The 27,688-nt window shown below is 34.3% G+C and overlaps 2 protein-coding genes across 4 annotated transcripts; both read left to right on the top strand.

Annotated features, from left to right (window-relative positions):
• On the top strand, positions 8,380–14,363 carry LOC105158391 (probable inactive tRNA-specific adenosine deaminase-like protein 3). 3 transcript variants are annotated; one of them, XM_011075140.2, is made up of 10 exons: positions 8,380–8,650; positions 9,640–9,798; positions 9,892–9,943; positions 10,063–10,136; positions 10,801–10,922; positions 11,799–11,881; positions 11,954–12,050; positions 12,862–13,272; positions 13,636–13,748; positions 13,877–14,363. In XM_011075140.2, the coding sequence occupies exons 2-10, from the start codon at positions 9,696–9,698 to the stop codon at positions 14,073–14,075; spliced, it is 1,254 nt and encodes a 417-aa protein (XP_011073442.1). In that variant the 5' UTR covers positions 8,380–8,650; positions 9,640–9,695; the 3' UTR covers positions 14,076–14,363. The 3 variants fall into 3 exon arrangements, with proteins under 3 accessions (XP_011073442.1, XP_020547948.1, XP_020547947.1); XM_020692289.1 differs by having other exon boundaries at positions 12,862–13,092; XM_020692288.1 differs by having other exon boundaries at positions 9,652–9,798.
• LOC105158392 (ATP-dependent RNA helicase SUV3, mitochondrial) lies at positions 18,701–26,009 on the top strand. The gene is made up of 16 exons (XM_011075141.2): positions 18,701–18,961; positions 19,282–19,405; positions 19,497–19,618; positions 19,723–19,913; positions 20,317–20,457; positions 20,689–20,811; positions 21,928–22,005; positions 23,017–23,185; positions 23,574–23,686; positions 23,781–23,861; positions 24,267–24,332; positions 24,417–24,481; positions 24,805–24,850; positions 24,930–25,046; positions 25,322–25,413; positions 25,494–26,009. Exons 1-16 carry the CDS (start codon positions 18,913–18,915, stop codon positions 25,561–25,563), a joined length of 1,647 nt encoding a protein of 548 aa, XP_011073443.1. The 5' UTR covers positions 18,701–18,912; the 3' UTR covers positions 25,564–26,009.

The raw sequence follows: 27,688 nt of genomic DNA on the forward strand, positions 1-27,688 counted from the left end.
CAAAAACCCCCTAAAAGTGCATTCGTGGAAAGCTGCTTTGTGGCCTTCATTGTTTGCCTGTGACCCCCCCCCCCCCCCCCCCTCTCTCTCTCTCACACACACACAACTGTGGGTCTGTGTGTGTTTTGCTTTCTCTGTTTCACCCAAAACCCAAGGAGGAGGCCGGGCCAGCAGGCATGTCGTTTTGGTCTAGTTCAAGGCCAAGAACGACATGGTCAGCTGCCCCAACACCTGCCCCCATCTGGTCAGCTAAAGTGTTCTAAGACAACAGAATGTGAGATTTGGTACAAAAGATTAAATACACATCCTTTCTTAAGCTGCATATTTCATTTCGCCCTTTTATTTTGGTCTCACAAACAAAGTTAAGAAAAGCAGTTAAAGTCTTAAAGACAAAGCTTAGTCCCCCCTTAGAAACAAAACAAACGAACACTCTTGCCTTGCTATATTCTCATCTTTTTACCTTATTATTTTTTGGTCTTTTTTGATGCTGTCCTGTTGCTTTCTACAATGTTTCTTCCTTTCTTGGGCTGTGGAGTTTGTTGTCTGTAAGAATTTGGGAATGCTTGGAGAAGGGATTGTCAATTGTTTGTTGATAAAGGATTCTCTTTGTTCTACATGATCCTCTTTTGGGGGGTTTATTGGGACATTTGGAATCTTCAGTACCATCACAATCTATACTGTGTCTGAAAATGGGTTAAATCAAGAAATATTGCCAGGTTAAAAAAAAAGGTTCTTAAATAAAAAAAATAGCAATAATCCGTCAGATCGTAAACGTGCGTAGTTAAATAGAAAAACAAAATAAATATAGTTACAAAATACAAAAATTTTGTGATTATAAGAATTCACTTACGCCAACAACAGTTTGTTCAAAATTGATTTCTAATAGAACTGTTTTTAATAAGTTGGTTCTGTAATCATTGAACTTGAATATAAGGCTACGTCAGACTCCATACTCCAGCAGTACGACTCATTTAAGAACGGGACAATGCAATTCTCTAGCGATGAAAATAGTGAGCTTTTCTTTTAAAAGTTCATATGGCCGGATTGGCTGTTTTTGTTTTGAAAGGTTTATTATTGTTTTCGTATGAGAATAAAATGCAATTAACCATGCAAAAATCTAATTAAATTATAAGTTTCTTCGAACCTGATTAATTAAAAATAATGGGTTTTTTAGTTTTTTTTTATTTTCTATATGAATTAAAACTACCACAATATATCTAAAAATTCGACTTTCAATTATGCTTTTATCTCAATTAAAATTATTGAGAGCTCCTCCGTCTTTAACCTTTAAACAAATTCAAGTAATATATAAACCTACGTACTTGAATTTGATTATGTCGGCTCGTTTAAAGTCGCGTTTGTACATTCAAATATTCTTTTATTATTTGATAAGATTTACAATTTAACTTAAGTTCATTTTGATTAATATAAATATATAATAAAATATTTTCATATATTCAAGTTGTTTATTGAGGGTTGAAGAGAAAATTTTGATTGATAGGGACTAAAATTGAATTAAAGAAAAATGTGGGGAAATTGCTGAAGAAATTTGAGGCTGAAAATAGGCAGTGTAGCCATATAGAGAGAGGGCAGCTGTCTCAATTTGGGGAAGCCTATGGTTTTGATCATTCATCACTGGTCCTTCCCTCTTCAATGCAGTAGCTGCCAATTATGTGGAGCTCTGCTCTCTAGCATTCATTCATCTGTCTTCCCCCTAATTTTTATTATTCTTTCCCCCTTTAAATTTTCTAGGGTAAATTACAACTTTTTTTTCTAAATTTTTCATAATCATAAATACTTTTTAAAATTAATAGTCGTCTAACTAATATTCTTTATAATGGACTGTCATTACGGGTATTTATTAAATGATTATTAATTTTATAAGGGTATTTATAATTTTTCAAATAATAAAAAGATACTTATAATAATAACAAGTCTTAGGGTAGCCGGTTGGAATTTTTATCCAATAAAACACTAATAAAAATAGGATAAATTACAGTATCCTCCCATAAGGTTTGGCATAATTCCAAACACTCCCTCGCCATTTGAAAAATTAGAAATGCTCATAATGTTAACGGTTGTCTAACAACAGACCCAATTTATTAAGGTAACCATTTTTTGTGGTGACATTGACCAAAATGCTGTTGTGGACTATAAATTTAATTCACTTAATATTTGAATTTTTCTTATTGATCAATTGAATAATTTTAAACTTTTCTTCATCCCGATCAATTTCTTTTTACAATTATTTAATTAAAAAAAAACAGAAAAAGAATATAGTAAAAATAAAGTCAACAAGTTCATACCTTCATTCAAGGTCAGGGGGTATTAGTAAGGGGGGTAATTAGTAAGGAGGTAAATTGCTTCATTATAAAAAGTAAAGAGGGTAATTTGCTATATATTTTTTCATAAAGAGGTAATGTGCTCATTTTTAATATCATAGGGAGACAAATTACTATTTATCCTTACATTATATCTACGATCACTGGAAAAAAATTTACTATAACTCATAGTTGTGGTAAATAACTATTATTAAGTGAACTCGATTCTAAAACTTTCAATATAGGAATTAAGTCAAGTGATTTTAAAAATGAATTTATTCTTTGGTGAAAAAAAGTAGGGGAATTTACAATAAGTTTTTTTGAGATTTATCATAATTATAAATATCTTTAATTTTAATATAAAAAAAACTCTTCAAAATTACTGATCGCCTAACAAATACCATCTTATAACAGCCCGTTATAAAAAATATTTGTTAAGTGGCCATTAATTTAAAAAAGTACTTGTAATTTTCTTATGATAAATTTTAAGAGGGTCCATCGTAATTAATTTACCCCAAAAAGTAAGATAAGTTTGATTTTATGCATCCTAATGAGACCAAGCAAATTAAATGTCATTAGACCTTACCATTTTTTCTACACCTGCAGACCATCAAAGAATTAAATTAATTGATCAATAAAATAATAAAAGAGCCTACAATAAAATAGAAGATCTAAGTACTGATCAAATTAATTAATTAGACCCAACCATACATGATTTATGGTACGATTTTAAATGAAAACTTTATCTTAATAAAATTTAATTTGCTTAAACGATAATATTGAGATTGTTCAGTATTTGATATATAAATATATCGTATTTATTATTAATTTAAAAAAAAAATAGAATGTCATAATTTCTATTGAATTTTCATGTACGAGTGTAAACCATGAATCGTTCATCTAAAGTTATTTAAATTAGTGGTTATGCATCACTGGACGTCATTTCATGATAGGACTTTCTCGTCTCTCAAATAGTGGAATTATTATCAAAACTATACTTCTCTCTTCTTTATTTTATTTTTTAATGTTTTCAAATTCTTGACAAGTCTATGTTGAATCATTTGAGATAGGAAAAAAAAAAAAAGAAGGACAAAAAAAAGGTGAAGATTGAATGATGTAAAGAAACTTAGAAAAGTAGGATTTTGTCTGAAAACAAAGAGGGAGATGGGCCATTTTTGTTACATGAAATGAATATGTAAAGGGGAAGAAGACATGGCCCTCCTTTAGCTTTTCACAAACACTTATAATGCTGATTTCCGTGACATGATATATTCCAAGAAACAAATTTTAGGATTTTGTTCAAAGGAGACATCATTGGCATGCAATTTTTCTTTGTGTGCCTCAATGTAAGGTGGAAAGAGATCTAACTAATTATAGTGCACTCAAATTTTGAAAAAGTATCTCAATTATATTTATATTCTCCGATCGCTACAAAAAAAGTTGAGATTTATAACGACTAAATACATAACCATTGTAACGAATTTGTAATAGTTTAGACGTGTTGACATCATTGAGGGGTAAATAAAAATGGATCTATTTTATAACGGCCAAAACGGTTACTATGTCCGCCACAAATTTGTGGTGTGCGTAAGACCGTTACAATATATTGGCGGTTACTAATTTGCTACAACTTTTGTAACGGCATGATTTTTTTTGTAAACGACTTTTAGGTTAATAAGGAGTTGTCACAAAAGTAGTGGGAAAAACGAGGAAAAATATACAAAAAGACAGTATTACAAAAATCGTGATAATTGGAGCTGCCTTTTTTATAAGAGGCCGTTACAAAATAACGGATATATATTTTAATGACTAGTTTTCAATAGCTATATGAGGAGTTCCAAAGACCGTTACAAAAATCGTTACAATATATATATATATGCAAGTTGTTTTCATTTCATTTCATTTCTTATAAAAAATCTTACTAACCACACACAATTTCAATATTCTGATTTTCATGAATATACACTTCATTAGCTTGTTGATTATATTAATTGAATTTTGGACCGTCAGCTAGTGATGATCATCTCTTAAGTTGATTGAGCAGGTAACAATAATTAATTTATTACTTTGTTGTGTTTAATTAAATTAATTATATAGTTTACTTATTATTTTTGTTTTATGATTATTTTATTATATATGTTAGTTTATGTATTTGATCGATCTCCTTAATTATAATAGTGTAATTAATGTCACATTTATAAATTTATAGTAGATCGTTAAATTAGCTAGAATTAAAACTATTTTATATATACGTATAAATGTGCAGTGATATATATATCATCATGGTACGTGAATTGAGGAGATAGATGTATAATAAGAACCTTTCGGGGAGGATAGGTCTTACACCGGAGTTTGAGGATGGGTTAAGACTTTCATAAAATGAGTTAAACGTCAGTGGGGACATATGAATGAAGACAAAATTAGGTGCTCTTGTCAAAAGTGCAAAAATACAAAGTTTAGAACACCTGACGAAGTCAGTTATTACTTGTATGCGAGAGTTTGTGCAAAAATATCATAATCGAACTTCTCATGGCGAAGAGAAGGTGCAAAGTATTTTAAGGCTGCGATTGTCCCTCCAGTGCTGGAGGAGCACACCCCAACTGGCCATGTCGAGGGTAATTATTCACATTAGGGTGATGAACAACATATGGATTGGGCGCAGAGGATGATTTTTCATGCAGCCGGGCCGACTTATTTTTCTTCTTCTCACGATGGTGTGCCTGATTATGGTACAAGGTCCTACCCTATTGATGTCAGTCCTAGTTCATATTATTATGGCGGTAGCCCATACAATTATGAGTCAGGGTTGGCAGATCGTTTTTATAATGTAGTGCATGCTACCAACTACCCATTGTGGAACGGTTGCACCGAATCTCAATTGGCATCTATTGCTGAGTTAGTGGATATCAAGGTGGACGGTCATATTTCTAAGTGGTCTTATGATCGGATATTCGAGTGGGCTAATGAAATATGTCCCCCTAGTCACACCTTGCCGAAAGATTACTACAACACGAAAAAAAATTGATAAAGGATTTGAGTTTACCCGTTGAGAAGATCGATGTTTGTGAGAATGGTTGCATGTTGTATTAGAAGGACGATGTCGATTTGGAGTACTGCAAGGTTTGTAGGGACGCTAGGTACAAGCCAACTCGAAAGCGAGACCCACGTTGGAAGAAGTCCTTATGTCGTCCTGAGGTACCTGCCGCTTACTCCCCATTTACAGAGGTTATATTCTTCAAGGACAACTGTTAAGCACATGACGTGACAGGCCACACATCAAACAGAGGAGGGGTCGATGTGTCATCCATATGATACTGAGCTATGGAAGCATTTTGACTGGATGTATCCCAATTTTGCAGAAGAGGCGCGTAATATTTGGCTGGGCCTTTGCACATAAAGTTTTGCACCGCATAGTCAGTACGGTTGTACTTATTCATGTTGGCCCGTTATAATTACACCGTACAACCTTCCCCCTAGTATGTGCATGAGTTTTGAGTATATTTTTCTGACGATGGTATTCTTAGCTCGATCGATGTGTACTTGGAACGTTGATTAATAGTTGTGACATGTGGGTGTTTGAATGTAGAATAATGCCACATATAAGGGATTCATTATGCGGGCGGCGTTGATGTAGACTGTGAACTACCTACCCACCTATGGGATTGCATTTGGGTGGAGTACTGTCGAGGTTATGGGATGCCCAATTTGTATGGATGATACACGGGCATTTCATCTGCGACATGATAGGAACGTGTGCTAGTTTGACTGCCACAGGCAGTTTCTCCCTTTGCACCATCTTTACCCAAGGAATAAGAAAGCCTTCACGAAAAATCGTGTTAAGAATAAGGTTGCACGTCTGAGGCTAACTAGAGACCAGATCCTCCATTGGGTTGCAGACATCCCTCCTGCAGTTGAAATGTCGTTGACATACCCTTCCGGCTATGGTAGCGAACACAGGTGGATAAAGAGAAGCATCTGTTAAAATGTCGTTAGGGTCGATCCAGTAAGAGGCATGAAGGTGCACCTACGCTATTACCTCATTGATGTAAACTTCAAAATGATGTACTAAAAGGATGAGCCATTCATACTTGCACAACAAACAGTACAAGTATACTTCATAGAGTACCCAAGTATGAAGAGGGACACGGTGGGCTGGATGGCTATTTGCATAACCAAGGTAAGGAGAGTTGTCGATGAGTCTAAGTGGTCGGAGATCGCATATCAGCTGGGAAAGGACATACCAGTCCTTGAAGTTTCTGCTGACAATCAATCGTACGATTTACGTGATCCCCTTGGTTTACAATTGTGGTTGATCTTTCTAAAGCACACGAGCAGGCTGCAGGTACTTCATGGAGTCAAGCGCATCAAACTAATGATGAAGGTGAAGACGATGATGAAGACTCGAGGACTGTGAGACTAACAAGGTGAATACGAGGGTCATAATGTATATTTTTTAAGTGAATACTTCTTCATTTGCAATGTTGTAACAAATATTAAAAAGAACAACTTATATTTTTTTAAAAAAAAGAATTTGAAACGACAAAAATAATAAGAAAGCCATTACAATGGCCGTTCCAAATGTAGGGGGGAAATGAAGCGGGAAAATATATTTGTAACAACTAAAGTAATAATTTTTTAAATCAAATTAAAAAAATGGAGGGAATTCTAAATTCGAATTGTCGTTTACAAATGCTGTTACAATATCCCTTATAAATGTAAATTAGATTGGCCGTTACGAAAGTAGTTACAGAAAACACGAGTCATCTTAAGAATTCATATTGGAAAATAGGATATCTTTACATCCGACGCCCAATTCATAGCAAATTTAAATGTATGCAAGTATGTATCCATTAAGTCATATCAGATGGTATGATTTTAGATCATATGGCCTCATTAAAAAATGCAGTAATCTGAATGTTTACTATTATGTTTCAAGAATAATATGTTGAAATCCGTGTACCCAATAATGCTACAACTTGGCCAAATGGATTATTTCATAAGTTTGATCATATCTGACGGTTGAATCATAATTTTGACAGGTTGATTATCCCATGGAATTCAATACTTTAAGATGACAGTTACATCAATTTAATACAAACAATTATGAATATACAAATTTATTGTAAAATTAATTATTTATTTGAAATTCTCTTTGTAACGACTTTTGTAACTGCAGGTAACAAAACAACGTCTTATCCATATTTTATATTACCTTTTGTAACAACTTTTTACACGGCTACAATACGTTGCAGAATTTATAATGGCTGTAGTAACAATTTTTTAAACGACTGAATTTTAGTAATGACTTTTCAAATAATGTAACTCACTTTGTCACGAATTTTGGAACGGCCATAACTGTTCCAAAAATCATATATAAATAACACTTAAAAAAAAGTTACAATTAAGTGTACAAATATAAATTGAGTGTACAAAAAAATCCATTGTAATTTTTTTATACACTCAAATGTATAGTGGAATTGAGTTGGTCCACGATACTACTATTCGCATATCTTCGCGCCCTAAGCGAAATCAAACATTGCGTATTTCACAACGAGATAGATTGGGCGCAAACGCGTGCAAGGCAACAATTCCAATAAAAAAATTCTTCTACACATCTGATGTGTCGGTATCGTATTGTTAAGAATAATTGTATACTCAAATTACATTTATACACTTAATTATAATTTTTAAAATTAATAAAATTTTAATATTATAATTATTTAAATTTTAATATATTAATTATACATAATTAAATAAAATTATATACTTAATTAACAAAATTTGATTAAAAAAAATTGCACTTGGAGTCGGTATTCTAAATACCGACTTGGGATTTTTTTTTAAAAAAAAAAAATTTAATCGCGACTCGTTATATTATTATTAATATATTTAAAAAAATTATATTAATATAAATTTTCTTTTTTTTGGTAATAAAAAATTAAATAACTCCCCTCCCTCCCTCTCTCTAACAAATGAAAAATTCATTTTTTTCATATAATTTTTTTTTTTTTTTTAAAAAAAAAAAAAAAACCCCCCCCCCCCCCCACCCCTTTCTTCCCCATTGCCGCCTTCTCCCATTTCCATTCTCGTCCGTTGCCCCTACCGAATTCCCGATCCCTTGCCTCGTCATCTGGCCCCCTTCCCCCGTCGGCACCCCCTTCTCCTTTCCCCTCTTCCATTGCTGGCCTTCGTCCCCATTCTCAGCCCCAAACATAGCGAACACGTTCCCTTGTGAAGACATCTTTCGCCGCTGTCTCGGTGTGCGCCGCCGCCATCTCGTGCCGCCATTCCCACATTCTTCGTCACTGATATTATAGAAGGAAACCCAGGTAAACAAGTTCTTTTTCTCTCCAGTTTTTATAGATTTTCTTGAGGATGAAAATCGCACAAACTCACACCAGGCGTTTAGTTTCTTCGAGGTATCGGGCCTCTGTAGAACATTTAGTGGGGGGGAGTTCATTAATATTTTTACCGCACTGCTGGGCACCCAATATGCATATTCTTAGAAGTGTATGTTACATTTTTCTCTACAGGGGATTCTTTCACGGATATTCATTAATTACGACTTTCACGATTGTCCATGGATCTTAAGTAGAATGATATGATGCTTACTAGTACTTCAATCTCATTATGTTTATAACAAAACATTAACTTTGGCTTAATGATATTCTATTTTGTTATGTTAAACATGAAAGAGAGCTCCTAACTTCCTATAATAGGAATTTAACTTAAAATGGCCAATGAGATTAAAACACATAACCTGTTCTTGTCTTTTTCTGTTCTTCTTTGTGGGTTAGTGGTTACAATAATCTGGTGTTTATACACCAATAACCGATGAACGCTTTGGTATATGATATGTATCACCTTATTGCATTAATTTCTTGTAATACAGTGATGACAACAATGGAGTACAATAAAGTGCTGCTACTCCTACTTTAGAAATACTAAAAATATGATATTATTTAGAAATTTTACATTTTGTAAATCAAATTAATTACTCTAAAGTGTTGAACTTTATTAATAAGAATATATATTTGATTGAGAGTTGAGAGAGATTAATTATCTAATTCGGACCTTTCGTTAACCCGTTAGGCCATTCCATCTTAGTATGCTTTGCTGATAGTTCCTGTTCCGACCCGAATAGCCTCCACTATACTTTGTTACCCGGCTACAGAACATAAGTGAACATTAACTGCCGTCATGACAGCAGCTTCCTCCCCTCTCATCTCTTGAGTCACTCATGAATACCTCAAAAAACAGTATAATCTTTAAGCAAGTGCACTCTCTGAGATTCTGACACTCAATCCTTTCCGTTAAGCTGCTGCCGCAGCTTTCAGTAATTAGGTTTCCAGACAAATTGTTTCTGAGAGCACAATGAATGGCAGCGTAGATGAAACGTCTGTGGTTTCATCAGAGGGTTGGACAATCATTCACATTCCCGAAAAACCTCCTGTTCTTCCTCACCTCCAGGATACTGGTATCTCTCTCTTATATATATATGTATATATATTCCAGTGCTCATTCTTTTTTTCTTTCTCATTGTCCTAATTTATTGCTTATATTTATGCAGTGGAGGTGCTTGCTTCTGCAATTGAACCTAAGCATGCTGACACTATAGTGAGGTATGTTGCTCTGTATATTATCACTACTTATTCCTGTCATTGAAAATTTATATATTTATTTTGCAATATAATTGAAAGTCAATGTATTTATTTATTTGTTTGCAACTCTATATTGTTAGGAAGTTAAATCATATAGCACCATTGGAAGGTCTCCGCCATGTGAAGCGCATACGAAAGACTTGTCTTGATGGAGGTTCTCACTGCTCTTCAAATTATGTGTTTGGCTTTACATGTGTGCACATGTTCCTTGTTATCTGCTCTTACTTATTAATTTTAAGGTGATTGATTTCTCATTTTATTTGGTGGGAGATGTTGTCAATTTGGTTCATTTGGAAACTATTGCCAAGATATCAGGTAAAACAATGATGGACTTGCAAAGGATTTACTAAAAGCTAAGTGATTTGGACTTGTGTCTTACCTTTAAATTTGAAACACATTTTAGCATCAGTGGAGAATGTTCAGTAAGTTTGAAACACATTTTAGCATCAGTGGAGACTGGAGAAAGTTCAAGGCGGGTGGGCATGGTTTTCCACATTATCCGTTCTCATATGCTTGGTTGTGAGGTGGTAGCTTTAACACATTTCAGATGTTTTGACTGATTTAAAAGGAGCCAACCAAAATTTCCAGCTTCTGCCTTCAAATAATCATGCTTATATGATGCAAAGGAATAAATAAAGCCTGCAGCGAAGATGCTAGTTCTTGGGGTGTTTGAGAATAACATCCTAGATGCAGATTTCCCATGTTTTCAAACTTCCTCTTCATGAAGCAAATGCTGTATACCTTTGTTTCAATTTTTTCTGCTCAGTCTTTGGTGTATGGATATTTTATTTGTCAATGATAGCGACTTTGTGTGACAGGAAAAAGTCAATTGTTTGTGATCTTATGTCTGGCTTCTGGGAATGATGGTGACTCCAACTTTGTCCCAGAGGATGTGCTGGAGCTTGCGAATACGTACCAGTTGAGTACTTTTACCACCAAAGTGGGTCACCTTTTTATCTTCTGGCTTTTTATTGGATTATTGTGTGACTGGTTATGGCTCATGTTTGTTTGAAAATTTGCATATCTATGAAACTATAATACTGCCTGCAATGTCTTTCAAGATTTAAAATTCACCAACAGATGTGGCTGACTGTGTGGTTCACTGTCCAATTAACAATAGCAATAATTGAGAAAAATTATATTTAGTAATCATTTTGTTCTATACATTTTATTGCCTTAAGAATTTTATGCTAGACGATGTTTTTTAATTTGAAGAGGCAAAATGTTGTACAACCATCCTGGCTACTTAGGGAGACAAACAATGTGCTCTAGACCTACAAGAACACTCCTCAAAAGTTGTTTAATTTAGGCAACAATATTCTGTAAAAGTGTTTTACAACCATCTGTTAATAAATGTAAATGAAAGTACCATAAGTTATGGCCTTGAAACGTATAAGCCTGTTAGATAATTGGTTGTTACATCATAATCGATGGAAATCTTACTTTGATGTAAGTTTTCATAAGTTTTGCTATCTTACTGACTCCATTTTGCTTATCATTATTTTTGGGTTTTCTCATGGCAAACTTATGGTATTTGTTGTAATTGATTTGTATTGTTTTTCAAATATCTGAGTTTTGAATAATTGGAATTTGGCATGTATTATGTGCTTCTATTTGTTATATTTGAAATTGCTTAATGTGATGCTTAAAGACCCTAGATTGTTTCAGTTTGAAATTTTCACTCTAAAAGGAGGTTGCTTTCCTTTTCTTGGGAATGAACTGAAAAATACTGACTTGTATAAGTGCTTTTTCTGTAATAACCTGTTCGCATAATATCCTATTTCATTTTTTATTTTCACTGAGCCATTTGGTTCAGGTGTGCAAACATGCTGCATCAACAAAAGAAGAATGGGAAGAACAATGCAAATTGTGGCCAACTTCTTTTCATCCACCGACCTAGTGAGTTCTTGAAAATCTTGATCTATAGCGATTTCACGAAATTTCGGAGTTCTAAATTTTTTCCTATTTCAGTAATATCGATGGCATAACTGGGTTTAGTGAAGAGGATTCATCGGCAGTTTTCAACTTCATGAAACTTGCAGTTTGTTTGGCAAAATCTGGCACTTCGGTAGATACACCTTGCTCATTTCATTCTGCATTGTACTTCTACTCATTTTTGGAAGGATTTAAATCTCTCTGGTCTCCTTGGTGTCCTTTTGCAAGGACTCCTTTCTTAACCGTTTCCTGTTTTTAGATGAAATATCATATCAGTTTCTATACAGGATTTCAATTAAAAATATTCGTTGATAGTTTCTTTAAACATTTTGAAGTATGAAACTTTGTAGCAAACCTTGTCACTATGTTATTCTAAGAGACGAGATGACTTTGTAGCTATGTCATTTATGTAATTCAAGATACTTTAGAAATTTGTTTTTGCAATTTTAATGTTTATCTGTGGGATGAGGTAAAAGACCTATGCAAACGAGTCCCTGACAACTTTATTGCTTCTAAGCAATGGATCTTGAAAGATGACAAACAATTTCTTTATCACTTAATCACTCAATGGTGAAACTTGATTTTGCAGAAACCTAACATTGTTAACTACAGCTAACTTATAGAATGGACAGAGAAGTCCTCCGTGCATGGATCTGTTCAACAGTTTCATGTTTGAGCTTACAACGATTATTCTTGTGTATTAGATTGACACATGACTCCAGCTGCTCCTTGATGTTCTTCAGCTCAAATGTTACATTTCTCTAAGTTAAAGTGTTCTGTTGCTATTTCGTCCGAAGCAAATTTATCAAATCTGATTATGCTCAATTGTTTTGTTGTTTGGTATCATGTGACAATATCCCAGCATTTCCATCTTTTCACATTTGTCCTTACAGATCCTGCAACCTCTATTCTTGATCAATTATTAGCTGACTCTTCTTGTGCAGGTTGTCAATGCTGCTGTCATAGTGGATCCTTCAAGCAGACAGGTTGTTGCTAGCTCATGTGACCAGGTCCTGTCTTGCTATGCTCCCAGAGAAAATACTAGCAAGGGATCATGCAGTTCAAACCAGGCCGAAGGTTCTTCTGAAGTGGTGAAAGCATCCAATGAAGCAAAGCAATCTTATAAAGATGTCTGTTGTTTACATCCTTGGGGGTGGCTTGAGCAACAATCACAGGTAGGTCCTGATTCTTGGCACCCTTTAAGGCATGCTGCCATTGTTGCAATTGAAAATTCAGCTGCAAGGGATAGGCTTCTTTTTCCCGTGAGTGGACAAAGTCCAGATTTTTCTCAAGAGGATTACAAGGTTTTTTCTCCGCCACACTCTTCCTTAAAAAGACAAAAGATAAATACAAATGTAAGTCCCTGCTCTATGCATTATGCATCCTTGCTGTGTGTATATCAGTTGGATTATATTGATTGCCTGAGCAAAAGGCAATGGAGACAGCTTGGTCTGATCCCACTGATGTTTTTCTCAAAGATTCTAGAATAAGAACCTTTGGAAGTGTTGAAACTTCAGAGTAGAGACTCATGTTCTGATATATAGAGGGATTGGAGTATTTGATAGATAGTTAGACATGTAGAATCTTGTTAGCTATGTCCATACTTGCATCAAGTATAACAGTTTCGCCTTTTAAGAATTTCAGATTTCTTTATATCATGAAGTTTCTTTTTGGCAACCGCCACGGATTTGCTTAGCTGCTGCAAATGTATCTTTCAGGTTAAGCATGATGAGAGAATGGATCATCATAGGAACGATTTGCTGTGTGACTCAACCAGACCTTATTTATGTACAGGCTACGACATCTACTTTGTCTGGGAGCCTTGCATTATGTGAGTTCTCTATGTAGACTATTGATCACACCCTCCTCTTTATATCAACAATAGATACTTGTGCTCACCCTTAATGTCACTCTCTCTCTCTACATTTGCCTTCATTTGTTCATTCATATGTGATATAGGTGTGCAATGGCGATTGTGCATCAGAGAATCAGACGTGTATTTTACACCTTCCCAAATCCAAATGATGGTGCTTTAGGAAGTGTTCACAGATTGCAAGGAGAGAGGAGTTTGAATCATCACTATGCTGTTTTCAGGGTGTCGCTGCCTGAAGAGATCCTTAAAAGTGAAGCATTAGCAACAGCTTCCAAGATTGATTAGCGCACAACTCAAACGTCGCTGTAGCTTTATTCTTCAACACCTCTAGAGATCATTCTTAATACCGAACCAAATCCCCTACCCTTGAAATTGCAATATAACTGTTGTCTTGTAAGTTGGATAGTTTTAATATAAAATTTCCCTTCGTGGCGCTTTTCGACTAGAATTATGGTGCTGAACTGAAAGGACACAGTTCTGGGGAGAACTTTCCTTCTGTAGTTTGTGATCAGATTCTTACTTTACTTTCACTTGTGCCCTTGTGAGAAATACCAGATGCTATTTTGTTTTCAATAGTGATATAGCTGATCAATTTTGAACATAGATAGTGATATGGTATTGTTATAGGTCCGCTCTGTCGTGCATTGTAGGCTAGTATAGCTGATACTCTCTTTATTTCTGGCTTAGCCTCCCGGGGAGATGCTTCTTTATCCTTCTCATATTTACCTATCTTCATTTAGCACAGGGACTCTTTCTACTTATGAATAAGACTTTATACTAGATTAAATACCTTTCGCAATATTAGGCATACTACTAATCGATTCTTTGACCGACCAAATGAGAGTAAATTTTTAGGAAAATTTAAAAGCAAAATATAATATTTGAGATATATCAAAGAATATTTTATGTAAAAATGAGGGTTAAATATAATTTATTCCCTTATGTTAATAAAAAAATACAAAAAAGCTTATGTGGAAAAATAAAGTGCAATTGATATAAATGTTTTTATTTTGTAATGATCGGAGCCGTTACAAAAGCCGTTGTAACAATGTGGTGTGCGGAAAATCGTTATAATTTATTGGCCTTTACTAATTTCCTACTGTTTTTGTAACGGTTCGGTTTTTTTATAACAGCTTTTAGGAGTCGTTATAATGACAATGTGAAAAAACGCAAGAAAATGTACAAACAGATGGAATTACAAAAATCGTAACAATTGAAACAACTTTTTTTTATTAAAGGTCGTTACAACAGCCATTACAAAAATAATGGAACATGAAGAGTTTCAACGACCGTTTCAAAAGCCGTTAGAAAATAACTTAATTTTTTTGGAGCCGTTCTAATAAGAAAACCGTTACAATGACCGTTCCAAATAAAGGCGGGAAAAATGACGGATAAATTAAAAAAATAGTGGGAATTCTAAATTCGATTGGCCACTACAAATACTGTTCCAAAGGCCGTTACAAGTTTAAATTACATGGCCATTACAAAAAATGAGCCGTTTCAAAAATTCAGATTGAAAAATATGATATCTTTACATCCGACCACCCAATTCATACCAAATTTAAATGTATACAAGTATGTGTCTATTAAGTCATATCAAATGGTATGATTTTAAAGCACATGGCCTGATTAGAATATACATCGATCTGAATGTTTACTATTATGTTTCAGGAACGATATGTCGAAATTCGTATGCCCAATAAGGCTATAACTTGGCCAAGTGGATTATTTTATAAGTTTGATCATATCTGACGGTTGGATCTTAATTTTGACGGTCCGATTAACCCATGCAGTTCAACCTGTAAGATGATAGTTACATCAATGTAATACTAACATTTATGAATGTACAAATTTATTGCAAACTATGTATATGTATCAATGTCAAATACAAACCTTTTTGTCTATAATTTATTTTAATTATATTGTTTCACTACAATGATACGTTCCCACATCATTAATTCATCGAAAATGGCAATTTATTTTTTAATTAAATTAGCAAAACCGTTCCTAATTATAACAAATTGTTCCTAATTGTGTCTCAAAATTAATTTCTCAAAAAATTAAGAAAAATAAAAAATGTAGGAAAAACCGTGCCAGTCATGTTAATGATCAGAAAAAAGTAGACCAACAAATAATTAAGGCAATTAGAAACGCATAATGTTACGAATAAAATTTAGCAACTGTTCAAAAAATCAAGTATATTTGTATGCACAGATTTGTTATCTTATATAGATGTAAATAGCATCTTATACTATTGTATTGGATTGCGTAGTCAGACCGTTAAAATTTTGATTGGACCGTTGGATATTATTAAATCGACAAAATACTATATTCGATGATGTTTCAGACATTTTTGTTATATGGATGCTGAGATATCCTATTCGATACACAATCAATGATGTTAAAAACAATATAATTATCCATCAGATCATTTGATTTTAGATCAGACCGCTAGAAATATTCACATATGGCAAGTATTGTTATACATTTAAGTTTAGCATAAATCATGTTTCGGATGTAGAGATATCGTAATCGAGAACAAAATGATCAAGTTGTGGACATTCTTAGGCACGGACTCAGAAACACAATTAGGAACATATCGATTAAAATATTTTAGGAACAGATATATCGATACATTTAGGAACGAGTTTGGGTAAACTCAACTTTAGGAATTGTGAAAAAAAAAAAAAATCATTCCTAAATTAAATTTTCCTCCAATTTTTCTTTTATTGCGTAATTAAATTTGTTGGAACAAACTTAAGAACAATCAACATTAATTGATTGTTCCTAAGTTTTGATTTTTCCTCCCTTTTTTAGATATCCGTCATATTTAGGAACGATTGTGGGAATGGACTAGCATTTTTTTACTGTTCCTATATGCAAAAATTTTATACGTAGGAACGGTCTTGGAACAGTATTGAAAATATTAACTGTGCCTAAGCATAAAAATATTTTTTTTTCATATTAAATATGAGTAAGATTTTGGCACGATTATAGGAAAGGTTTGGGTATTTTTGACCGTTCATAATTTGAAAAATTATACTTCTATAAGTTTGAAAATTATACTTCTACTATTATTAAAATACGTACATAAACACTTGATACAGAAAACGGTAAATAGTGTCAATCATAATTACTGTCTTCTTCAGTCTCGTATTCCTCGTCAAAAGTATCTTCGACAGAGTCGTCAGAAGTCTCGTAGGCCATTGATCAGGATATACCTGCACCTTGTTGAGTAGCAACAAAAAAATTAACGATTAATTGAATACCATTTGGATCATGCAAGTCATAATTATGATTGTCCATCACAACTTGTGGAGTAGGTATTGCCTTATCCTCTTGAAACGCAACTTCGTTCCTGTCTCTTGGTTTGCAGACAGCTATCTAGTCTACTTTGTCTCTCTTCATGCTAGAGTATTCCGTATAGTGGACTTGTACTGCTTGATGCGCCAGGATGAATGGTTCGTTCTTTTGGTATAAGTTCTTGAAGTTTACATCAATGAGGTGATAATAAGGATGTATCTTTGTACTTCTCACGGGATCGACCCAGCAGCATCTAAATAGAACGATTTGCAAGTCTAGAATAAGTGGGTAATCCAAATAAATTATCTCTTCGAGAATCCCATAGAAGTCGCATTACATGTCGGTACATGATGAGCTTTTGACACACACCCCACAGTTCATAGTTGACTTACCTACATTATGCACTTCAGTGGAAGTTGTAGCCATTTATAAAGTAGCACGAGAATGTTGTGACCTCAACTGTAGGTACCTAATAGTGTAACTATAAAAGCTTGTTATCCGTATAATTCAATTCGGATTTAACCTGTGTTGAAAATATTAGAGAAACCATATATTGCCAAATTACAGTTGACACAATTAAAAACACACAACTTACACAACGTTTGAACCAATCCTTGAACTAAGACGCTACTAGCTCATCAATAATAGGGTATCCGCATGATGGTGCGCGTAAAGTTCATTCCAAAAGGACCTATTCACATACATAAATTAAAAGTCCAAAATAATAATTAATGTGAATACAGTATATCAATAAAATTTACACATATTATGTGAGTACTTAACAGTTGGTCAATATGTACGTCTCAATTATATGGTGTTCCGTACCACTGAGATATCTCTTCTTTGATGCACTCATCAAGGACCAAATTTGTAAAAAAATATACATATTAGGGACCAAAACATGGCACATGAACGTTAGAGATTCGAAGTGAATAACCGGCTACATGGGGACCAAAACATATAACTTACCCTTATAATAATATTTTCTTTATTTACCACTAATTTATAAAAATAAATCATTATTTGATAAATTAATTTTATTAAACCTAAAATCCAAGACATATTATGAGCTCAAAAAGAAAAATTCATTTTCTGTTTAGTTTCTAAAATAATTATAATAAAACATTTAAGCTATTGAGTATAATAAAATTTTTTGGCAATCAAATTTAATAACTCAATTAAATAAGACAAATATCTTTAAAAATGAATAAAAATACTAATGCCTCAATAATATTAATTGGAATAAAATTACAGCATTAAATCTATTTTTGCTATTTATTTTATTTTTGAACCAAATAAAAGTTAATTTTTTTCATCTTTTATAGTAAAAGAATGGATAAATTATATTTTTAGTCCCTATATATAACATTTATTCATTTTTTCTTAATATTTTCGTGTTATAATTTTGATTTTTAATCTTCATAAATTCTTATAGATTTGGTCATATTGTGAAATATTGGATCAAATTTGTAAAAATTATAAATATTAGAGAAAAAAAAATCATGAGAAGTAAATAGTAAGGACCAAAAGCGAAGAAGTGATTATGTCTGGGGATAAAACATGTAATTTACCCTAATTGTAAACTCTACAAAGACGGCAAATATACATAAACCGAACATCATCGCAGTCGGCGGTGGAAGACCCGCCATTGACGCCGAAACTCCTCGTCTCCACTTAAAATCCCGCTTACGGGTTTACTCCAGTTTTCAGTATTAATGGATTCTCTTTTCTGTCTGTTATTCATTTCCTCATAATGTCAATTTTCACTTGATTTCGCTTTGAACAATCTGAAATTTATTCTAAATAAGGAAAGTTGGAAATGGGCTCTTTGCCCTTTCGCCGGAGACTTTCTCGTACCCTGCTGACTGGTAATCCAGCTCCCCTTCTTCTGCATGTCTATTTTATTTCCTTTTTTGTTAATTTATATTTTCTGGGTTAGATTTTGTTTAGTCTGTTGTGTTTCTTGTATTCAAGGATAACTGGAAATTCTACAGTACAAGCTGAGTAGATTGGAGAAACTGAACCTTAGAAAAAAGAATTTTAGTAGAATATGCAATTCTTTTTAGTTTAGGATTCTTGGAGTAAGGCACCCGGTGAGGAGCACGATTTTGATGTTGAAATTGCGGGCAATTTTATGCGACCAATTGTTTCGTTTGATATATGTTGCATTCTCTTATTTGCTGGTCAGATAATGTGGGTTGCTATTATTATACCTGGGATTCAAAGCTTGGTACTTCATGGAGTGTCTGTCGATGCTTGCGGAAGATCAGTAGTTCAGTTGGAGGCAAGAAATTTGATTTTACAGACCTTACGTAAGTGAAATAATATCGGGATGAAGTTGATGTCGTTATAATTCATTTCCACTATCATGTCAGTGAAGACTAACGTCCCGTCATGCTTTAGGCGCCCACATACATGGTATCCTATTGCTAGACGGAAGAAACGAAATGTGATATTACATGTCGGTCCAACAAATAGCGGGAAAACATATAATGCTCTGAAACGATTGGAATCAAGTTATTCAGGCACGCAGAGTCATTCTTGTTTTCATTCAGATGCATTTCATTGGTCTGTTTAAGCCATTTGCTTTAGCTGCATTCAGAATCTGATTTACTAACTATTGCCACAGGTATATACTGTGGACCATTGAGACTTTTGGCGTGGGAGATTGCTCAGCGTATGAACAAGGCTAAAGTTCCATGTGATCTTATTACTGGACAAGAGAGGGAGGAAGTTGATGGAGCAAAACATAAGGCTGTTACTGTGGAAATGGCGGATGTGACATCCGAATACAGCTGTGCTGTTGTTGATGAAATTCAGGTGTGCCTATGGTCTCCTCATGTTGAATTCATTGACTTCTGTTTGTACGAGTCTTACGCTTGAAAAAGGAGGCTGTCTTCTAGCAATTCATCTTAGTTTCTACTTATAAAGGTGCTAAGTAGAACAAAAGGAAAAAAATTACTTTTGTTACTAAACAGAAGATGAAATTTTCAAGCTGGTTTTCTTTTTCTCCTCTTTTCTCCATTTTGCATGAGGTGGTGATGTGGGGTGGATTGTGCATGTTCTGTATATTTGCATTTGAACCAGAGCTCCTGGAGAATTACACATTCGTATTCTACTTTTGTTAACATCTTACAATTTTCGCGAAACTTCTTTCAGGTGATATGCTGAATATGTGGGAAAGATGTGATTGGTATTTACTCTTTCATCATTTTTTTCACAGATGTTGGGTTGCAGGACAAGGGGTTTTTCATTTACACGAGCTCTACTGGGGATAGCGGCTGACGAGCTACACTTATGTGGGGATGCAGCAGCCGTTCCTCTAATACAGGAAATACTTAAAGCCACGGAGGACAATGTCAAGGTATTGACCTTTCCACCTTTTCTACAATTAATTATTTGTCCTGCAAACGGTCAAAAAACTTGCAATAAGACTTGAAATTTTATCACTCAAAACTTAATTCAACTGCTTGGCTTAAATGCATTTTTTGCTTTTGCACATCTATCTGTCTATGCATGGACCGAATCATGGGAGAGGATTGTTATGACTTGAGTCGTTAATTTTAATGATGATAAATTTTCATGTTGTCTTTAGGTTCAATACTACGAGAGGCTTTCGCCTCTTGTCCCATTGAAGCTTCCTCTTGGATCTTTTGCGAACATAAGGACTGGTGACTGCATTGTCGCATTTTCACGCTTTGAGATATACAAGATAAAGGTATGGAAGAACTACTTTAGATATATCTCATTTATGTCGTTGTATGTCCTACTAATAATAGTAACCATCTTCCCTCAAGCCTCTGCTGAAACAATGAAAAAATAAAAGGAATGCAGAAAAGTAGTAAATAGACTTGCAAAATCACCCCATATGCAAGATGCATGTCTAGAGAATCCTGAAAACTATCACTATGTTTGGTTTCATGTTTTTGCATTTTCCGAGACAAGCATCTTGTCTGAGTGTCTTTTAACTTTTGAACTTTCTACATATTATATATATATATACGCACTTATATATGATATAAATAGACATGATTTGACAATAAATAGTGATTTTTTTCTTCCAAATATACAACATTAAATATACAATATTTATATATATACATATTTATATATAAAAATATACATAAAAGAGATATGATTTGACAATTAACAGTGATTTTTGTATCCCAAAACCCAACGTAAAAAACCTACACCACTTATTTTAAAATATTTTAAATTACCTCAAACACAACCCCAAACATACCATCTATCTTCAACACACACTTATTTATCTCTATTTTTCTCTCTCTATCTCCAAAATACAAGACATAACATTCAAAACACAAAACCAAACATTATGTATGTGGTTTTGCACATGAAGACAGGCGCAATTATGTTATGTACTAATAGGACATGGGACTGAAATGATTTCGTGGCTATTCTTTATCTGAGCCATTTACTTAACTAGAGGAAGGATAAGCTACTAAACTAGTTGGCGGTAAAGAGCACTGGTGACTAGTTTGCTTCTGAGTTGATCCAGTTGTGGTACATATAAAGGATACAATTTCCCTGAGTTTCATGATTTATATGTGTCGGTTCTTCTTGGTCTGCAAAATTAAGAGCGATCTTTTTGACTTCTATACAGTGCAATGTTTATTTTATACTGATTACAATATAACTTCATGTGTTAAAATCAAATTTTTCTATATGGTGCAATGTTTATTTTATACTGATTATAATGTAACTTCATGTGTTAAAATCAAATTGGTCCATATAGATTATGATATGCTGATTAATATTCACGTTCATCAAGAATGTGAGTAACTGCACCTCTTATCATCTTTTATTTTGGCAGAGACAAATTGAACACGGGAGAAAACATCTTTGCTCTGTTGTTTATGGTTCCTTGCCTCCAGAGACTCGAACCAGACAGGTTTTCTGGCTTTCATTTGTCTTGGCTTAAAAATTTGTCTATCTAAACTGTAGTTCTAAATGGGCCGCTAAGGCTCCCACAAGGTGCACATGGGGCGGCCTCAGAGCCATTTTTATATAATGGTGCATCCCTTGCAAACGGCAACGCCATGGTGCACCATTCGGCGCCATTGTTGCTGTCACAGAAGCACGCCATAGCTCGCCATTTGCAAGCCCCAGCCGTTTTAGGCAGGGGCTTGGAAATGTTTTTTCGAACATTGGGCTTCGCCCAGCATAAATAAAGGCTGGGTTTTCTCCCATCCTGTAATTAACAAAAAGAAAAACTGTAGAAATTTACACAAAAAATAGGCTGAAGAGTGAAGACGTTAGGGTTTTGCTGTTTTACACTTTTCTTAACACAAAGGAGAGAAGATATTCTTTTTTATAATGACTTTGTTTAATGATTTTTCATATTTTGAACTCTTTGTTTTCTGTAAGACTTGTTGTTTTGCATATTTCTTTTATGGTATGAAGAGTAAAATAAATTCTAGTGTTTATATTTAACTGTTTGAGCATTTTTTATGTGAAATATATTGATATATAAAATACATATATTATTTGTGTACATGTGCGCCGTGCTTTAAAAAGGTGCTCGCCCGCCATGCGCTATTAACAACTATGATCTAAATAGTTCATTGAGTTTGTGTAATTTCATGTTTTTTCATCATCCATCTATTCTAGGTTCAATTGGAATGTTTTCAAAAACTGTCCTTTAAAAAGAAGGGTTTACCCTGTGAAGCACCTAAATCCCTCTTTCTTCAACACAATTCCACTATTTAGTTTTGAGTCCTGACTTAATTGCGTTCAATTTCATATGCATGGTTTAATGGGTTTACAGGTACCATCTTGGTTTCAAACTACATGATGTAGGTCTTAAGCATGCCAATAGAATCCTATTTGTCAAATTGATAGCTTAAGTCTTTATCTGGTGAAGCATAAATTAGCTGATTTGATCAATTCCTTAAGATTGCAGGCAACAATGTTCAACGATGAAAACAGTGATTTTGATGTTCTCGTATCTAGTGATGCCATTGGAATGGGTCTCAACCTTAACATATCAAGAATTATTTTTTCAACATTGAGAAAATTTGATGGCGTGGAAACGAGGGAGCTTACTGTTTCTGAGATTAAACAAATTGCTGGTAAGTTATCCTATTGTTATCAGTACTTCTATTTCACCAAGAGTGACATTTGTGGAGCAAATGCCTCAAATTGCTAACTTTAATCTTGTTTAAAAATAATTATTGTTGAAACTTGTAACTTATTAGAATTCTCACAGCTTGAATCATAGTTTCTAATGCCATATTTTACCATTTGATTGTGTGTTCAGTAATATTTCACAGCCCCATCTTTCCTTACTTGGAAGAACAAATATATAGATAAACGAGCTTCTCTGACAGATGACATCAATTGTTTGCATGAGTAGATTTGGGGATTGGAACATACATATCTGCAAGGGAGCATAAGCTTCTTCAAAATTACTTTCAGATTTTTATATTCATAATACTGTGTGCATGGATTTTCTTGTAGGAAGAGCTGGCAGATATAAATCTAAATTTCCTGTTGGCGAAGTGACTTGTCAAGCTGCCAAAGATCTACCTTTACTTCATTCATCACTTAGTTCCCCCTCTCCAATTCTGGAGGTAATCCGAAAATTGCTGGTTTGGCTGAATCTCCACCATAACTGAAGTACTCCATCTTTTCTGACGATTTCTGGTGGGCATGTTTGTAATGCAGCAAGCTGGACTTTTTCCAAATTTTGATATTTTGTTTATGTATTCACGTTTACACGCAACTTCTGGCCTGCACCAGATATTGGTAAAGTTATTCTCTCTCTCTCTCTCTCTGCATTGCTCAGTACACATTCTACCTGCCTATTTATTTATCTGTTTACAGACTTTACACAGAGAGATGTTCAATTGGCATCCTGGTTGTTTTAGGATTCACCTTGTGCCAACAGTTGATTCTATTTCCACCACCTTCATGCAGAACAAACTTTCCTTTTATACACTTATTCATTGGAGTAGTTCTCTTGTGTTTGTTGTCCGTAGCCATGATTGGATCACTTTGGGGTGTTAGAAACTTGGTTCCAGAAATTTGTGATCTGCAAGAGATGATTAACTTGCAAATATTAAGTAAAAAGAGTCAATTATACTTTCATTCTCTTCCCCTCCACTGCCCTTCATTTCTCTGACCCACCATTTTCTCCCATTCCTTCCATAGGAGCATTTTGTGGAGAACGCGAAGTTGTCAGAAAACTATTTCATTGCTGATTGTGAGCAGATGTTGGTATGCAAAATTCATCATTCCTTTCTTCTGAGATACTGTTTGAATGTTCATAGTTTTGGATGCTGATTTTGTGTTTATATGCAGAAAGTTGCTGCTGTTATAGATGAGCTACCTATTAATTTGAACGATAAGTATCTCTTTGCTATGAGGTGATATTTTTTACGCCTTTCAAAAAAAGAAATTGTTGTTTCCCTTTCTTCAAAATGAATGTTCGTTATTCTCTACATATGTAAACATTTAAACATATGACACTTTTTTGTTGAACAATGATATGCCGCAATACTTGATAAAAGAATATGCACATAACTCACTTCTACATTTCAATTCTAATTTTACATTCTTATAATTTGTTATGGAATCCATTTATGAATCTGATTGTGTGAAAAATCTTTCATCTGAAGAATACTGAAACATGAATGAACAATTCTGGTAGTGGCAGTCCTCAGTAACTTACTCGCATTTTCATCTGCAGTCCTGTTGACATGGATGATGACATCTCATCTCAGGGACTCATTCAGGTGAGATCTACTTCTAGCCTTTGTTGTTTTCAGCTTGGTGTTTAAGATGCAGACATTTTCATTCTACTTCTGATGGCAGTTTGCACAAAGTTATTCTAAGACTCGCATTGTCCGGCTGAAGGAAATTTTTACTCCTGGGACACTGAAGGTGCCCAAATCACATCATGCTCTTAAGGAGCTTGAATCAATTCACAAGGTTAGTATGCTGCGTAATTTGTTGTTGCTGAGGATATATGAACAGGAACTTTTGGGCAGTGATTTTATAACAAAGTACCCATTTGGTGAATGAATTAGACTAGTTTTTATGATAGCAATTTTTAACTATTTACCTACTGCATTTAACCTTTTGTTTTGTGAAAACTTAATATTAGAATAACCTCTCTATGAAAAAGTTAAACCTGGTATCATCTTAATTTATGGCATTGATTTAATCAACTTGGTTTTAAGTTATTGTTCTTTTGGGATTCAAAGGTTCTTGATCTTTATGTTTGGCTGAGTTTTCATTTGGAGGATAGCTTTCCAGATCGGGAGCTGGCAGCATCACAAAAGGCTATTTGCAGCATGTGGGTATACATGGATCTTTCATTCTTGGTGTACATGACATTCAATATGTAATAACCTCAGACCTTGTGTTTCCTCTTAGGTTAATTGAGGAGTTTTTGGGAAGAGATGGATGGCAGGAGCCCAGACATAAGAAATTACTTCACCTATAGTCCATTGAATTCTTTCTCATGATGCTCCCTTTGAAATCTTCCGCTTATTTATTTTGCACGATATCCATGGATCTACTGGATCTCCCTTCAATATTCATCCACCAGACTCCGGTTCCTGCTGCTGCTCATATGCTTGAGAAGTAGTAATAGGGATAGAATACTTCATCCTTTACAAATATTCAGTCTTTTCCTTCTAATAAAAAAAATATAACTCTCTCTCTCTCTCTCTCTCTCTCTCCCCTCCCTGCATGCGGCGTCTGATTAATGGAAGCGGACAATGACTCGAGACGGAGAAGCTGGTCAAGAATTTATGGAAGCTGACAATGACTTGAGACGAAGAAGTTGGTCAAGAATTATGCTTCGCTATCTCAACTTTGAATAATCTGTGTATCTGTAGTGTTTCATCTACCTGTACAATGTTAGCGTTTCGCTAGAGATTAGGAAGTATCACGTGTATTGCATGTGTAGAAACATATTTTTTGAAAGTAAATATATCACTTGTTAGTTATAAAAGAAATATTAAACTCATAATTTTATTTATATTTCTATCATTGAATCATTAGTATACAATGAAATTCAAAAAAATTGATAATAGTAGTTTTAATTGATGAAGAAACCATTTAATTTGTTTTTGGTAATTTACTTTTAAATTTAGTTGATACTATTAAATAAAAAAATATTCCTTAAAGTTGATTTTTGTCTTTTGTATTTACTAATTATTATACTTAATAATTTTATATTGGAATAAATTAAAAGTAAATATAATATATAAAAGATTCAATATTAGAATAGAATTAACAAAATACCATGTGCAAAACTGCTAGTAGAAAGTCCCATTCAACTGTGTCCTAAGCTTTCTGAATATCCACATTAAGGGCACATCTAGGTGGGAGACGCACCTGGCTATACCCTGTAAATAGTTCCTGTGCAAGCATAACATTGTCGCCTATACTACGACCAAGAACAAAAGTAGCTTGACAAGGGCTGATTAATTTATCCAACATCCTACTCAACTTTTGAACAATAATTTTAGCAGTCACTTTATATAGTACGTTACAGCATGATATAGGACGAAAGTCTGTGATCAGCTTAGGAGAGTGTACATTGGGTATAAGTGCCAGCAACGTGGTGTTGATTTGCTTAAGCATCTTTCTGTAGCAAAGAAATCCAATATTGCTTCCGTTACTTGAGGACCCACAATTGGCCAAGCGGCTTTGTAAAAGCCCGAGAAAAACCCATTAGGTCCTGGTGCTTTCTCCTCAGCAATATCGAACACAGCCTGCTTCACCTCAGCTGTTGTCACCGGTTGGAGGAGTATGAGGGTCTCCTCCTCATTGAGCACATGCCTCGCCCATGGCCTCAGGTATTTGATATCTATCACTTGCATCCGTCTGCCTCCACCTAATAAAGCTTGGTAAAAGGAGACAAACTCATGAATAACCGCTTCTAGCTCTGTGTAGGTAGTTCCGTGTTCATCATTAATTTGCAAGATCCTTCAAACAGACCGACGTTGAGCAATCTCGCGAAAGAAGATTCGTGAACGTTGATCCCCCCCTTTCATCCACTGCATCTTAACTCGCTGCTGTAGCATGACTTGTTTGAGCTTAACCGCCTTGGCATACACCAGTCGGCAGCAATGTTCCAATAGGAGGACAACTCGTTCCGTCTATCTGCGCTAACCAGTTGTTGGGCTGTCTCAAGGAATCCTTGGTCAATTGTACATTTATCGTCAAATCCCCCTTATTGCGCCTCATATGACGAAAGACAGGCTTTAAAGCCTTGAGTTTATGAGTAATCGCGTACATTAGCACGCCTACGACTTCAATGACATTATAAGACAAAAATATCTCTATCCACACAATTAAGCACACAACCATACACATCCAACTCTCTCTCTCTCTCTCTCTCTCTCTCTCTCACACACACACACACACACACACACACAAACACACGCACTCTTTCTCTCTCTAGGATTTGAAAAATATTTTTTACTATTTAATTTTTCTAATATTTAGAAAAAATATTTTATTATTTAATAATAAATTATTATAGTTAAATGAAGTTAGGATTAATACTAATATTATATTTACTTAAAAGTATAACTTTAAGACATTATGAATTATAC

The sequence above is a fragment of the Sesamum indicum genome, linkage group LG3, assembly GCF_000512975.1.
Source record: "Sesamum indicum cultivar Zhongzhi No. 13 linkage group LG3, S_indicum_v1.0, whole genome shotgun sequence".
NCBI lineage: Eukaryota > Viridiplantae > Streptophyta > Magnoliopsida > Lamiales > Pedaliaceae > Sesamum > Sesamum indicum.

Coding starts and splice junctions, on each gene's coding strand:
- LOC105158391 (XM_011075140.2), top strand. CDS start 9,696: ATGAATGGCAGCGTAGATGAAACGTCTGTGGTTTCATCAGAGGGTTGG. Junction 10,923..11,798: donor TGAGTACTTTTACCACCAAA/GTGGGTCACCTT, acceptor CATTTGGTTCAG/GTGTGCAAACATGCTGCATC. Junction 13,749..13,876: donor GTCTGGGAGCCTTGCATTAT/GTGAGTTCTCTA, acceptor TATGTGATATAG/GTGTGCAATGGCGATTGTGC.
- LOC105158392 (XM_011075141.2), top strand. CDS start 18,913: ATGGGCTCTTTGCCCTTTCGCCGGAGACTTTCTCGTACCCTGCTGACT. Junction 18,962..19,281: donor TTCTCGTACCCTGCTGACTG/GTAATCCAGCTC, acceptor TTTGCTGGTCAG/ATAATGTGGGTTGCTATTAT. Junction 19,406..19,496: donor TTTGATTTTACAGACCTTAC/GTAAGTGAAATA, acceptor GTCATGCTTTAG/GCGCCCACATACATGGTATC.